Source organism: Macaca nemestrina, chromosome 12 (genome assembly GCF_043159975.1).
Source record: "Macaca nemestrina isolate mMacNem1 chromosome 12, mMacNem.hap1, whole genome shotgun sequence".
In the NCBI taxonomy this organism is placed as follows: Eukaryota; Metazoa; Chordata; class Mammalia; order Primates; family Cercopithecidae; genus Macaca; species Macaca nemestrina.
In genome coordinates, this window is record NC_092136.1 from 12,315,590 (window position 1) to 12,329,585 (window position 13,996).

General features: G+C 58.4%; 1 protein-coding gene across 12 annotated transcripts in view; it reads right to left on the minus strand.

The window, feature by feature from the left end:
• LOC105469417 (diacylglycerol lipase alpha) overlaps positions 1 to 13,996 on the minus strand; it is a 68,424-nt gene that overhangs the window by 11,095 nt on the left and 43,333 nt on the right. For all 12 annotated transcript variants that reach the window (XM_071074490.1, XM_011720397.3, XM_011720401.3 and 9 more), the window contains 9 exons: positions 13,668 to 13,769; positions 13,044 to 13,182; positions 10,550 to 10,637; positions 8,358 to 8,492; positions 7,650 to 7,727; positions 4,861 to 4,985; positions 1,007 to 1,160; positions 384 to 467; positions 212 to 289 (listed from right to left, as the gene is read on the minus strand). In XM_071074490.1, the coding sequence (XP_070930591.1) occupies positions 212 to 289; positions 384 to 467; positions 1,007 to 1,160; positions 4,861 to 4,985; positions 7,650 to 7,727; positions 8,358 to 8,492; positions 10,550 to 10,637; positions 13,044 to 13,182; positions 13,668 to 13,769 (983 nt within the window). The remainder of the gene's footprint in view (positions 1 to 211; positions 290 to 383; positions 468 to 1,006; positions 1,161 to 4,860; positions 4,986 to 7,649; positions 7,728 to 8,357; positions 8,493 to 10,549; positions 10,638 to 13,043; positions 13,183 to 13,667; positions 13,770 to 13,996) is intronic.

The following is a 13,996-nucleotide window of genomic DNA, read 5'->3' on the forward strand; positions in this document are numbered from 1 at the left end:
AGGTTCTTCCATGGACAGGCTCTGGGCTGGGCAGGGCAGTGGGGGTCGCAGCAGTGGGCCGCATGGGCCTTCCAGACTAATCCATGCCTCTCTGACCAATCTCTTCCAGTGAGCCCAGCAGGCAGGGAGGAACCCCCAACAATACACGCCTCTGCATGCTGGCAGGGGAGGAAAGAAGCCCAGGGACTCTGGGGTCCATGATGTGGGGTACCTTGTGGCCTAGCCAGGTGCCGTGGTGCCCCTCCACGGGGAGGCGCTCAGCGTCACCCGTCAGGTCAGTCAGGGCATCCTTGGGGAGAGAGGAGACAGGTAAGGGGTGGGCTAAAGAGGATAGGAAGAGGGAGGCAGGCACCCCCGGGGGCTGGAAGCCACGGGCAGCGTACCTTGGGGGACAGGGTCCCCCGGATACTGATCACCACCTTCTTCTTGTCATGGTCCACCGCCACGTAGAAGGGCGTTTCGTAGACCTAGGAGGTGGGCAGCTCGTGAGCCTGAGCGGCCCCGGTGGGGCCAGACTCGGGGAAAGTGACCTAGGCAGGTCTCCTTCCCGGCCAGGAACTCTGGCTCCACCAGCCACGGGGCCTCTGCCGCCGGAAAGGGTCACTGGGGATCTCCTCCCGACCCCAGTCACAGGCCTGCCCTGCCCTCCCAGCTCCTTGCTGGCTCTGGCAGCCCTGAGTGCCACCACTTGCCCCTCAGTCCAGGTGATGTCTGCCCCTCCCTGCTTCTGCCCTCACTTCCTTTCCCCAAAGGGCTAGGGCCCGGCAACCCAAACACTGGGTGTGGGGTTGATGTCAGATTTCCCAGCCCCAGAGGTGGTGCAGGTAGGCCAGGGTCCGGGGAGGAGGGGGCCACCTCTGGTCTGCCCAGCTAGGGATGCCTGGAAGCTGCAGCCAGCCAGCGCCAGCCAAGCGAGGGCTCCTGCTGGCCTGGAAGGACAGCCTCAGCACCCTAGGCCCTCAGCTGCCTGCTCCAGACACGAGGCTCCCGCCCTGCCTGGCCTCACCGCATCGTGGCAGGAGGTATAGACGATGTCCACCGCAGTCATGTTCTCATCCAGGAAGTGGCGCCGGATGGCAATGGCGTTACAGCCACAGCAGTTGTCCTCCTCGATGGTGACTCCAGGGGCGAACCGCGGCCTCGCAGGACACAGGCAACACCTGGGGTAGGGTGACAGAGAGTTCAGGGCCAGGGAGTCCCTGAGGGAACAACTGTCTCCTGCCACCGTCCCTGGAACCAGTTCCAGTTGGGCGTTCAGCCCCACTGCCTCTCCCAAATCACCCTTGCTAAGTCCTGGTGACCCCCACGTCACCAAATCCACTGGACACTCTTAGTCTTCCTCTTAACTGAGCTCTTGGCAGCACCTGACCCTGTGGGCCCTTCCCTCTCCCCACCTGGCTGGGGCCCCCTCCCCTCTGGGATCTCCCCTCTGGGCAGGGCCTACTCAGCGATGCCCCCAACACTGAGGTCCTGGGGTCCCTCTGGGGGCACTGGCTCCTCCATGCACTCATGCAGTCTTGTGTTTCAGACACCATCTGCATGCTCAGGAATCCATCCCAGGCCTGCCCCAACCCCCAGATGCTTCCATCCAATGGCCTAGCCAACACCTCCCTCGGAGGCCTGACAACCTGCCAGCTCTCAAACCCCTTCCCTGCTTGTGTACCCCAACCCTCCTGAGGTCTTCCCAAGGCCCCTTGGTTGCTTGGCCTCTGGCTTGCAGCTGTCTGTGGCTCCTCAGCCCTCACCCCCACGGCCATGCTACTCGGTCAGTACACGTGCTCTGCTTCCCTTCACACTCAGAGCTGGACTCCAGGCGTTCCCTCACCTCCCCTACCCCCGTCCTGGAAGCTCTGCCTGGGACTGCCATAGTGGCCTTGACTGGCCTCCTTGCACTTGCCCCTATGCTCTCAGCTCAGCAACAGAGTGGCCCTTTTAAGAGAAGTCGAGCCACATCATTTTCTTTTTAAGACCCTACAGCAACACCCTGTGTACCCCACCTGGCCCTGGTCTCTCTGATCTGCCGCCGGCATGCTCAGCAGCACCTGAGACAGCGTGGCCTGGCCCTTGCTCCTCTGGGCCTCTGTTCAAATGTCCTGTCACAGTGAGGTCTCTCCTGCTACCTCATCTAACAGCGAGGGCTCCCCAGGCCCCCAGGCACCTGGCTTCATGTGGGTCCAAAGCGCCCATCTGCTCCACCATGTGCCCTATTCGCCTTGTCTATGTGCTGTCCACCTCCCTGCTGGGCAGTGATCACCACAGAGAGGTCCACGGCTGTATCCCCAGCACCCAAACAGTGCCAGGCACACAGTAGCCTCCCCTGTGAGGATGAGGCAGCCTGGGAGCTGGGCACCCGACTAGGTGCAGCTGCGCCTCAGGCCACCAGAGGGAGCCAGCACCCAATGGCTAGGGCACCAGGCGCTGGAGCCCACGTGACTGGGCCTGCCAGCTGTCACGGGATGACAGCTGAGATTTTATTAAGAAGCTTGGATTCTGGCGATGCTGGGAGGTTTGTCTTCACTTGGAACATCACCTGAGTGACTATTACACACTTTCCAATGGGGAGAGGATTCGCTGAGAAATCCACAGTGTTTGCAGAGGGGACAACCCCAATGTACAATGGGACAGCATGGTCTCCCCCACTGCAGGTCAAGTGGTGGCGGGCCAGGGTCTAGGGGCTGAGCTCCTGTGCTCGGCAGCTGTTCCCTCTTCAACCTCAGCTGAGCATGAAGCTGTAACAGTGTGGCCTTTGGAGACTGGAAGCTTGAGTTTGAACCCTTGCAGTGTCACCTCCTGACTGTAAGGGCCTGGAGGTCATTCAGCCATTCTAAGCTTCAGTTTCCTCTTCTGTAAGAGCAGGTGCTGACAGCTACTTCACAAGGGTGGTGTGAGATCAAGGGTCCAAGATGCAGAAATGGTCTGGCCTATTATAAGTTCTTTTTTTTTTTTTTTTTTTTTTTTGAGACGGAGTCTGGCTCTGTCGCCCAGGCTGGAGTGCAGTGGCGCGATCTCGGCTCACTGCAAGCTCCACCTCCAGGGTTCACGCCATTCTCCTGCCTCAGCCCCCTGAGTAGCTGGGACTACAGGCGCCCACAACCGCGCCCGGCTAATTTTTTGTATTTTTAGTAGAGACGGGGTTTCACCGTGGTCTCGATCTCCTGACCTTGTGATCCGCCCGTCTCGGCCTCCCAAAGTGCTGGGATTACAGGCGTGAGCCACCGCGCCCGGCCTATAAGTTCTTAATAACGGGTGGCTCCTCCCTTCTCTGGTGACAGGGCTGCCTCTGAGTCAGTGATCTGCAGGCCAGGGGGACCAGTCAGGGGAGCAGGGCCAGCACCCTGGAAGGCAGGGCCCTGGGGCTCATCCAGGGCAGGGCTGGGGCCCAGCCAGAAGCGGGCCTGGCTTGCTGTGCTCTGCATGGGCTGAGAACTGCTGCCAGGGGAGAGGCCTGGGCCTGAGGCAGATGGGCAGCCCTTCTCCCTCTGGCCAGGCTGCTATGGACAGGCTGGGGCACTGAGAAGGACACTGGACTCTGGCCTCCTCCTACCACCCTGGGCTGCAGGCCTGCCTCTCTCAGCCCCACAGGTACCTGGTTCTTCCAGGCAGGGGCCTGGCTGGGCCCTCATGAGTCTAGGGACTCTGCTCTCTCTGCAGCACGAAGGCACCTAATGCAGATACCAGCATCCCTCCTGTCTGCAGAGCACCAAAGAGCCCTGCCTGCCAGTGACGCCCTGGGTTCTGAAACACCCTATGGGCAGGCAGGACAGATACCACCTGTTACAATTTAGGAAACTGAGGCTCCAAGAGATGTCCTCACACTGACAGCGAGTAATGGAGCCTGGTGCTCATTTTGAGAAGTTCTCTGCCATCGCTGGGACTCCCAGGGATGCAGGCAAGAATGCCAGGCACGTGCAGCTGACAAAGATGGGAAGTGGGCATGAGGTGATCTAGTCCTCTCTGATCAGTTGCTCGAGGGATGATGAGATTCGGCCCCGAGAGCCACTCAGCTTTCTGAGGACAGGGAGGGCATTGCAGAGTAGGTGTGGCTGCTGTGGGTCCCAAGGGCAGAGGTGTCAAGGAAAGAAGCTGCTGCCCAGAATGCCAGTCTTTCCAGAACGGGAGCCCAGGGAGCTGTCCTCCTTCTGCCTGGCATGAGCTGAGGGCGGAGACACCCAGGACAGGGAGGGCTTCCTCCTGGAGCAGGTGCCCTTCTCTGGCCCACTTAGGAAAGCAGAGTCCACCCAGTCCCCAAGCGGTGGGCTGAGGGCGGAGCCAGGCTGCAGGCCAGGTCTGGGGCTAAGGCCTTTCCCAGATCCCTACGAAGAAGGTTGGAGCCTTTAAGTAACAGGCCTTCTTGGTGCCTTTCCAGAGACCTCTATGGATGGGGCCTCCCTACCAGGAAAGTCCTTTCTTCTAGAAAGGCAGAGCACATGAGGGGAGCTGAGAGAAGGGAAGATGTGGGCAGAAGGGAATGGCTGAGGGGGCAGAGAGAGAACGCCAGAAGGGGAGGGAAGGCAGCAGTATGGGTGTTATGCAATATCTCATCTAGCCCTCTCCAAAAAATTCCACGAGGTATGTATCAACATCTTCACTTCGCAGATAAAGAAACCAAGGCTCAAAGAGGTAGACCCACTTGCCCAAGGCTGCAAGTGACAACATCTGGATTCAAACCCATAACTGTGTGACTCCGAAGCCCACAACTTCACTGCTCAGGGATAACACAGAACTAGAAAGGCTGAGGCCCACAGAGGCGCAGAAAAGAAGCCATTCAGGGCAAAGCAGCAGGTGCAGCCCCTTAGCCCTTCCTCACATACCACCCGGGAGGAGAGGCGCAATCGCCAGGAGACGGGACGGGGTACTCACGAGCAAGACCGAGCCAGCTGGCAGAGGCCGCAGGCGGGCTTCCGCATCAGGTACATGGGCCACCCATAGGCAGCCAGGGCAAAGAGCATGTAGTAGCAGACCTCTTTGTAGCGGAGCATCTCTTGCTAGAAGAGAGGAGGCAGAGGGCAGTCACCTCCTGCCCTTCCCGCCTGCAGCCTCAGGGCCCAGCAGTTCCCAGGGTGGGAGACTGCAGACCCACCCCCAGGCAGGGAGGCGCTGCTGGTCCCCTGCTGAGGTGTGGGGCCCAGGCCGTGGAGGAAGGCCACTCCTCCAGGTGATAATTGCATTTCCCTAATTATCTCCATGCAACCAGAACACGAATCCTCAGAGATCTGTCCTGTTGCTCCAGTCTCAGAATTAATGATTTGGGGACAGAAAATCACTTGGTCCATTTCCTTGCCTGTTTTTCAGAGAAGGGAAGAGTTGAGGGGCGTGAGGAGTAAACCCCCCAACTCAGCAATCAGTGCTGGGAAAATGTAGCCCTGAGAGGCCCCGGCCCTCTAGCTGGGCGGGGTGTGTGGGCCTTGAGCAACAGGGCAGCCACGCTGGGCCAGGAGACCAATCACCAAATCTCTGGCCCTCCTGTTCTTTGACTGCAAATATCGGGAGCCTTCAACTTGACTCAGCCAGCTGCAGGTTCCCAGGGCTCCGGGCAGGGGCTGCGGTGGTGGGAGATTGGGATCTCTCCGGAGAAAGGCGCCAGTTTGAAAGTCAGTGTGTCTGAGGCCCGGCGGCCACTGTTGACACTGAGGAGGTTATTGGCTGCTGGGGTGGAGGGAGGAAGAGGCAGGGGTGTCCCAGCAAAGTGTCTGCCAGCTTCCAGTCTTTCCCGAGTGCCCCAGGCACTGGGAGAGGGAATTAGTCACCTTGTAAAAGTTAAGGAGGGTGATTAGTCACCTTGTGAAGTGAAATAGGTAGCACCTTGATCAGGGCCCGGAGGGGTGGAAACATCCCTGGCCAGCTCAGCTGCTCTTCAGGAACGAGAGTGGGAAGGAGGTAATTATCCTCTCCCTGTCGGGAGCTCCCGGCAGCCCTGGGGATGGGGTGGGCCCTGGCAGCCTCTGCCAGGTGGCAGGTGTGACCCTGGCACCTCAATGGGAGTCACTTGATGGGAGTCACAGCTGTCTGCCCTGCCCGCTCCCTGTGAGGAGTGGGAGGGAGAGGGTGGTGAGAATACCCAGGACAGAGCCTGGCAAGCAGAAATGGGCTGGTTTGGGGCATCTACTATGGATATGGCTGTTTTCAGAGAGGATACAAATGCCTGCTTTAGTGGGGAGTAGGGACAGGCAGGGAGGACTGAGGCTTTTCTTTTTTTTTTTTTTTTTTTTTTGAGACGGAGTCTGGCTCTGTCACCCAGGCTGGAGTGCAGTGGCGCGATCTCGGCTCACTGCAAGCTCCGCCTCCCGGGTTTACGCCATTCTCCTGCCTCAGCCTCCCGAGTAGCTGGGACTACAGGCACCCGCCACCTCGTCCGGCTAGTTTTTTGTATTTTTTAGTAGAGACAGGGTTTCACCGTGTTAGCCAGGATGGTCTCGATCTCCTGACCTCGTGATCCGCCCGTCTCGGCCTCCCAAAGTGCTGGGATTACAGGCTTGAGCCACCGCGCCCGGCCTGGACTGAGGCTTTTCTAGAGGATTGAGTGTTGGGGGCTTTTTTCCTCTTTTTAAGGGACAGTGCAGCTGGAGTGCAGTGGCAATCATAGCTCACTGCAGCCCTGATCTCCTGGGCTCAAGCAATCCTCCTACCTCAGTATCCCAAGTAGCTGGGGTCACAGGCATGTGCCACCATGCTTGGCTATTTTTATTTTTTATTTATTTATTTTTTTTTACAGAGACAGGGTCTCACTATGTGGCCCAGGCTGGTCTCAAACTCCTGGCCTCAAGCAATCCTCCCACTTTGGCCTCCCAAAGTGCTAGGATTGCAGGTGCAAGACAGCACATGTGGCCTAAAGGACTGAGACTTCTAAGAGACGGAATCCTTTCCATTAGCATCCTGGCTGGCACTGAAGTTTCCTGGCACTGTGATGGGAATGGCTCGCATCCTCTCAGCACAGCTCTGGTAGAAGGTGTGCCCAGCGTCATTTCACAGATACAGGATCAGGCTCAGAGGCGATGAGGGGCCTGCTGGAGGTCGCAGAGACAGGCATCAGAGCAGATGCATGCTCCAATCGTTTGCTTCCTAAGGCAGGGCCTGTTTCTCCCGGCTGCCAGCTGTGGTTCAGCCTGGGCTGTACTAGGCCCTGGGCTGTGCTGGGCCCTGGGCTGTGCTGGGCCCTGGCCTGTGCTGGGCCCTGGGCTGTGCTGGGCCCTGGGCTGGGGCCCTCCCACCATGGTACTGGTACCACCTTTCCCTATAACACACTGAATTTCTACGAAAGACGATTGAGAAAAGGTTCCACTATAAAAAAGCTCGGAAACCCAAGTACTACGCCCCTTGTGTTTCATAACAGCAGCGGGAGCAGCAAAAATCCTAGCAGCTCACCCTGGTGAAGCACTCTGTCATCTCAAGAGGCCAGGACCAAACACTTCTGAACTTGGTAAAGGAATTCAGGGGATTTGTTTGTAGAATTGGTGTGAGGTGGGTGGTTCTCGTGAGGGGCATGATCTGAGCAGAGAGGCTCTCCGGAGAGCCTGGAGGAGGGGGACAGGGCGGGGGCAATGTGGCTGGCACTGCGAGGGCAGCTGGGAGGAGTTTGCTTAGGTCATTGTGGCAGAGTGCGAGGGATGGGGATGGGGATGGGGTGGGGTAAGAGCTGATCTCTGACTCACCGAATTCTTGAGGTCGAGGTACTTGGTGTTTCTGGTCACCGGCATCCCAGACAGGAAGGCCAAGATGTCATTGTTTGCCTGTAAGACAGGCAGGTGAAGAGGGACAATCACTGGCCCAGGCCCAGCTGCACGGCCGGGAAAGGGGGCCCAGGCCCTGGTGTCCACCTGCTTCCCAAAGGCCAAGAAGCCCAAAGGGCATGCAGCTTCTAGTTCTTCCAGGATTCAGCCACTTTTCCAAAATCTGAGGTATCCCCATATTTCCAGATGCTCTCCTTCTACCCAAAACACCAAGCCCCTGAGGACATTCCTGGCCCACAGCAGGGGGAGGGTATTTTGTATGAGACACTGAGAAACCCTAACTGGGGTTGGTGTGCTGGGGTGGGCAGAGCAGCCATATAGAAGACCAACTCGGGAGCTCACAGCGTCCACTAAGCCTGCGGTTAGAAGTCCTTTGAGAGCCAGCCCCAGAGGCAGCCATGTATGGCCCGGAAAGTCCCTTGAATAGTAGTCACGGAAAGCCTGGCCAAAGGACAAGCTCAGGAAGGCAGGGGGAGCCAGAGGAAAAGGTGACCTCCAGGGTGCAAGAGGGTGCATGGTCACTGGGGAGCGGCATGGGAGCCGAGTCCTCTGCTGCAGGGGCTGCAGGGAAGGGGCTTGGAAGGAGGGTGGTGTGGAGAGGTGACCTGGAGAGGGCCTGGCAGTGCTCACCTCGTCCAGCACGGCATTGCGCTTGGCCCGCTGCCGCTGCCGGAGCAGCACCAGGCCAGCAATGATGTCGGACGGCACAATGTCAAGGTCCCGGAAGAACTCCGCAAAGAGGTAGGCAATTTCTGAGTAGGCATCCTATGAGGTCCAGGAAGGCAGGAGGCAGTGGCAGGGGAGCAGGAGAGAGGACGAGAGGCCAGGAGTAAATCCCCCAGGACTGGGACGCTGCAGAAGCAGGTGTCTGCTCGGGGATCCCCTGGGCAGGTTCTCCCTGGCACCTCCACAGCGCCCGCTGAGCCTGACCCCATGCGGCCCTGTGCGCCTGTGACCCTGAGGGCCCTGCCCAGGGCTCTGGGCTCCTAGACCTGGCAGTAGCCTCCCAGCCCTCTCCTCTCCTTGGAATTTGCACGGTGCCCACTGTCTACCAAGAGCAGGCACCTACTTGAGTCACTCCTTTCTGCTTTCCCAGATGCTAGGATCAAGGCCGGGCGGCTCTGGCTCATTTCTCCTCTAGCCAGCTCCTGGCTGCCTTCGCCCCACCAGCTGGGACCTTGGAAGTCCCTCTTAAGGCCTCTGTGGAGCCTGCTAGGTCTCAGGTCCCCTCCCCCAGCTACCCACAGGCTGCTGGCTCAGTGATCCCCACAATGTGCCCTAGAAGGGGGGTGTTCTCTCTGGTCCAGTGGCCCCCCTGTGGCTTCTCTCCAGGTCCTTGGCCTGAGGACAGCGCATGTCTGGGCCTCAGGGCAGGAGGCGAGCCCTGCTGGCTGGTGCACTCTTAGTCTTCCCTTCCTGGCCCCACGCTGCAGCCCCAGCCCCAAGCCTCTTCCCTAACCTGTCAGGAGACGCTGAGGTGGGAACCACCACATGGCCAGGTCTCACCGGGTCTCGCCCCTGGATGTTTGGTACTCGTAAGTGAATCAATCAAGGGCTGCAAATTCAAATGCCAAATGGAGCCAAACAGAGCCAGCTACTGCTCAGCTCCAGCTGACCGGAGGCCCTCCAGGACCCACTTCACCAGATTTAGAAATACAGAAGTTTATGGAGACACCCCTGATTTTTAAATACTGGCATCCAATTAAAGTGTAAGCAACACAACACAGGCTGATTAAAACGTGCTTGGGACCGGACCTGGCCCCTGAGGCCATCAGTGTCTATCGGGACCTTTGCCCTGGGGCTCCGCTGTGATGTGCTTGCTATCTTTTCCCCAGACTCTGACAACAGCCCCAGCTCTGCCCGTGCACCCGGAGGGGCGGGCGTGCCCTCCACGCAGCAGCCCCAGCCTCCATCCGCCAGGGGCCAGCTCTCTGCCCTCTGCATGGCCTGCCTACAGCCCGGACCCCTCAGACCGCCCCAGAGAGACGCAAGGGGGTGCTCCCCGCCCACCAGGGAACTCGGGGGCTTTCTTACACTTGATTACTCACTCTACGGCTCACCAGGGGACGCTGGTGGGCAGGAGCCACTCGAGGCTTCCCGGTGGCTTCCGTGGAAGGCACTTGGCTGTCTGCCTCAGGGAGGAGTGGTCTCCTGACCTCACTGGCTCTGCTACTAACTAGCTGTGGGACGCTGAGCAAGTCACTCCACCTCTCTGGGCCTCAGCTGCCTGATCTGTAAAATGAGGGGTGGGACTAGATGATCTCTAAGGTCCCTGCTCGCTGCGGGGCGCCCCTGGAGGATCCCGGGGCCTGCTTCCCTTCCCTCCCCTTGGGGGCCACCCCCAGCTGGCCGTGTCTTCCTTCTGCAGTGCCCTGGCATTAAGTCTGACCCTCTGGCCACTCCTCCGAGCTCCCAGGTGCTGAAGGCTATGTGTCCCCATCTAAGACCGTGCTAAATGCCTATCGGCTTTGCCAGGCCTTCTTGATTAATTTGCTGCTGGTGAAATGCTACTTTTCTTTGTCTTTAGGTCACCCTGACTCTGCATTATTTCTTCTCCTAAACTACAGTGTAAGTTCCAAGGGAGTCGATGCAGTCTTCACAGCTTTCTGTTCCCTTGACAAAGCAAGTGGACGCGGTCTTGCACGCTGGAGCGAGTGGCTCAGTGAATAACAGGCCCTGTGTGAGCAGGCTGTACTTGCTGCTGGAAACCCAGCTCCTTCCCACCAGCCCTGCCCCATCCTGCTTTGCCAAAGGAGCAAACAGCCCCTTAATCACCTGACCACAGGATGTGAGCCAGAGGGGAGCGACCTCCCAGTACTTACTGACTGGGAGTCCTTCGTCCGCGTGCAGCAGAGGAACACTTTGAGCCGGCGCGACCAGCTGGTGGCTTGACCCTCCTCTAAGCGGTGCCTGCAAAGCAGGAGAGGCGGTATGTGTGAGGTCAGAGGGCTGGACCAGAAGAGCTGGGACCCAGACATTCTGGAAACAGGGCAGCCTGTTCCCAGGACCTTACCAAAGGGTTCCCACAGGGGGTTCTTGGGGGTAACAGGGCCCAGGCCCTGTCAGAGCTGGTGGCCAGTGGCCTGGCTGCTGGCCAGCAGCGGCACTGCCTGACGGACTCCTGCTAGCCTAAGATGGTGTGTGCTGTTGGCCAAAGGTGGGTGGGTGGAAGAGGGAGGTGGGGAGTGCTGGAGAGACCTGGCTTTTGGAAGACCGAACACAGGCAGGCTCTGGGGCTTCAGAGCTGGGAGCCCAAAGTGGGGGCTACCCTGCAGCTCAGGTGTCCAAAGACTCAAACCCTGGGAGAGGTCAGCAGGGTACTGGGCCTCTCTGTCGTCTTGTTCTAAGGCCTGGAACAGACCTTCCAGAAAGACCTGCTTTTCCCCAGAAAGGATTTCAGACACTTAGATATTCTACTTACAGGAAATTTATGGGGCTAAATGAGGCTCTGCATTTCCCAATTCCTCGGATCTGATACCTAGGCAGAGGGCTCCATCCCTCACCCACATGGTTGCCCTTGTCTATTCTCACCCCCCAACCCCACCCCCAGTGGGTCTGGCTGCTCGGATGGAGATTCAGGGTCTCCAGGAGTCTGTACCCAAAGGCAGAGCAATGCGCCAGTTATTCACAGAGGTTCCTCCTAGGCTGGATGTCTGCAGTCGGTGTGTTTTGAGCGTAAAGACAACAGATCCAACGTTAAAAGTGCAGACCTCCAAACCGAGCAAGAAGGGGCTGGCTTGCTTTTGTGCCATGTGCTGGCCCCTTAAAAGCCTGATGCTGGGTGGTCAGGAGAGGAAGGTAAGGGTGGCCCTCAGATGCATTCAAGGCACTTAACATCCATCTGGAGTGACAGGCCAGGCCCTTTTTGAGCCTCTTGGCTCCTCCGTCTCTCTAAGGACCGCTTCCTGCTCTCCAACCCTGGCTCCATAAGGCAGATGGCCACGAGGAGGGCAACAGGGTCTTCCAGGGCTAAAGAAGGTGGGTAGGAAGGGTGCAGGGAATTGCTGCTCTGGGGACCTGCTGGATCTTAGGGACTTGGACAGCTGTATATCCAAAACCAATGTTCCAGGGCTTGATGAAGGGACAGTGTGCTGGCCAAGCAGGATTCCCCAGAGCACTGTGGGATGGGTGGTGGTGGCCAGCTGGGCTGGGAGGGAAAATGGGCTATGGGGCCTTGGCTCCTAGACCTGACATTTTGGGCTGGGACGTGGCCAGAGCAGACACGGGTGTGGCTCTGGCTGCAGTGCTGAGCTGACGTGGAAGGTCCACGGGGAGCCGAACACAGCAGCGCAGGAGGGTGGGATGGGGAGAATTCCTGCCGGGCGGGGGCGTCCAGGCAGCCTGCTCCCCAGGTGAGGGCGCTTGAGCTGCTGCTCTGGGCTGCAGGTGTGGTGCCAGTTCTGCACCTCAGCAGCTCGACCCGGGGCAGGCGACCTGCCCTCTCTGGGACACGGATTCCTCATCCGTGAAATGGATCTCACAACCATGCCGGGGTTCACAAAGGGATTAAATGGATGAATTGTGTGAAGGGCTCGGCATGGGGAGCTCCTTACATAAGGCACTGTAGAAGCCCCATTAACAGGAGGTACTGGGACCCACCCTGGAAGCCCCTGTCTTTTTCTTTCAACAAACAGAAATTACTGTGACACTGCCTGGATGCCCTCTCTCATTTTGTCTGCCATGGCACACTTTCCCCATCTTTAAAACATCATGCAAAATTCATGCCCTCTAGGAAGCTTTCCTTGACTTACCTCTCCCAATCTCTGAATCCTAGAGGCAGCCTAGCCTAATTTAACAGTTAGTTAAGCAAGGACTCTAAAGCCAGACAGCCTGGGCTAGTTCCCAGTGTTACCATTTTCGAGCTGTGCAACCTCGGGCCAGTCCCATCATCTCTCTGTATGTCAGTTTCTCCACCCATATGATGGGGAAGATGACAGCTGTCTGGTGGACTTGTAACTTACTACACGCAATGCTTGGTTTCACTGTTATTATCATTGTTATTATCAGCAGTGACAACGATGACAACAGTTACTATTAACTGAGCACTTACCCCGTGTGAGCACTGTGTTAGTCACTCTGCAGGTATCATCTCGGTTAAATCTCACAACAACATCACGAGACAAGAATTGTTATTCCCACTTTATAGACAAGGAAACTGAGGCAGGGAGCAGTTAAGCCCTTTGACTAATGCCCATGGCTCACACGAGGTTGGCATGCAGTCTGGGAGGCCTGGGATAGCCTCCTGGAGAATGGAGACCTCTGCCCACCAGTCAGCAAAGCCCACCCTGGGACTGCCCACCCAGCCCGCTGACTGACCGCAGGTTGTAGGTCCGCAGGTTACGCTGCCTCCTCTTGGTGGCTCTCAGCTTGACAAAGGTGCGGCCCGTGGGGTCAAAGACGCACAGGACAGTGATGCACACGCTGAGGATGACTACCCAGTTGCAGACAACCATTCCTGCGGGCAGCAGTGGGAGGCAATAGGCAGAGGCGCTGGGGACACTTCTCTGGCTCACCCGCTCTGAAGAAAGGGACATTGGAGGCTCCCTAACCCCAAATGCTGCTGAGGACAAAAGCCAGGCTCCAAAGCCCCTGGTCCCAGTCTCTGGCCACATACGTGGCCACCCTCTTGCCCACCTACAACCCCGAGGGCCACTCTTGGCTCAGAGCAGGCAGCTTTGTGGGTTTCCAAGGAGGTGTTGAGGAGCCTTGACTTGACCTGAGCAGCTCTGTGCCTGCCGCAGCCCACTCCAGACCAGGGTCCCCCAAGGGTAGTTGGCAGGCCTCAAGGGTGAGGGAAGCAGCCTCGCCCAGTCAACCTGCTGGTGCCCCCAGAGAAGCCACTTCCCTCTGGCAATACCCAAGCTTCTTCCTCTCTAAACTGATCCTGTCCCCTGTGCCCCTGGGGCTGCTGAGGCTCCAGCAGGCCTCACCCAGACATACCGAGGGTGACATTCTTGGCAGTGAGGTCGTTGCAGGAGGTGTAGTACTGAGTGAGCCAGACGATGCCCACGATGGCATAGATGAACTCGATCACCAGGATGGCTGCAAGGAGAGCAGGCCTGGCTGAAGGATGGCTGCCACTTGCCCCCCAGGGAAGGGCCTAGAACCCTGGCCTGGCCTTTCCTATTGTGGGGCTTTCAGCCAGCTCAGTAGCAAAGGCAGAGGCAGTGGGCCAGGAGCACTCCCTCACCCCCACCTCCCAGGCCCAAGCCTGTCCTGTCACCATTTGGTCCTGTTGGCCCCTGCCCGATCGCTTGCAATGGGCCCAC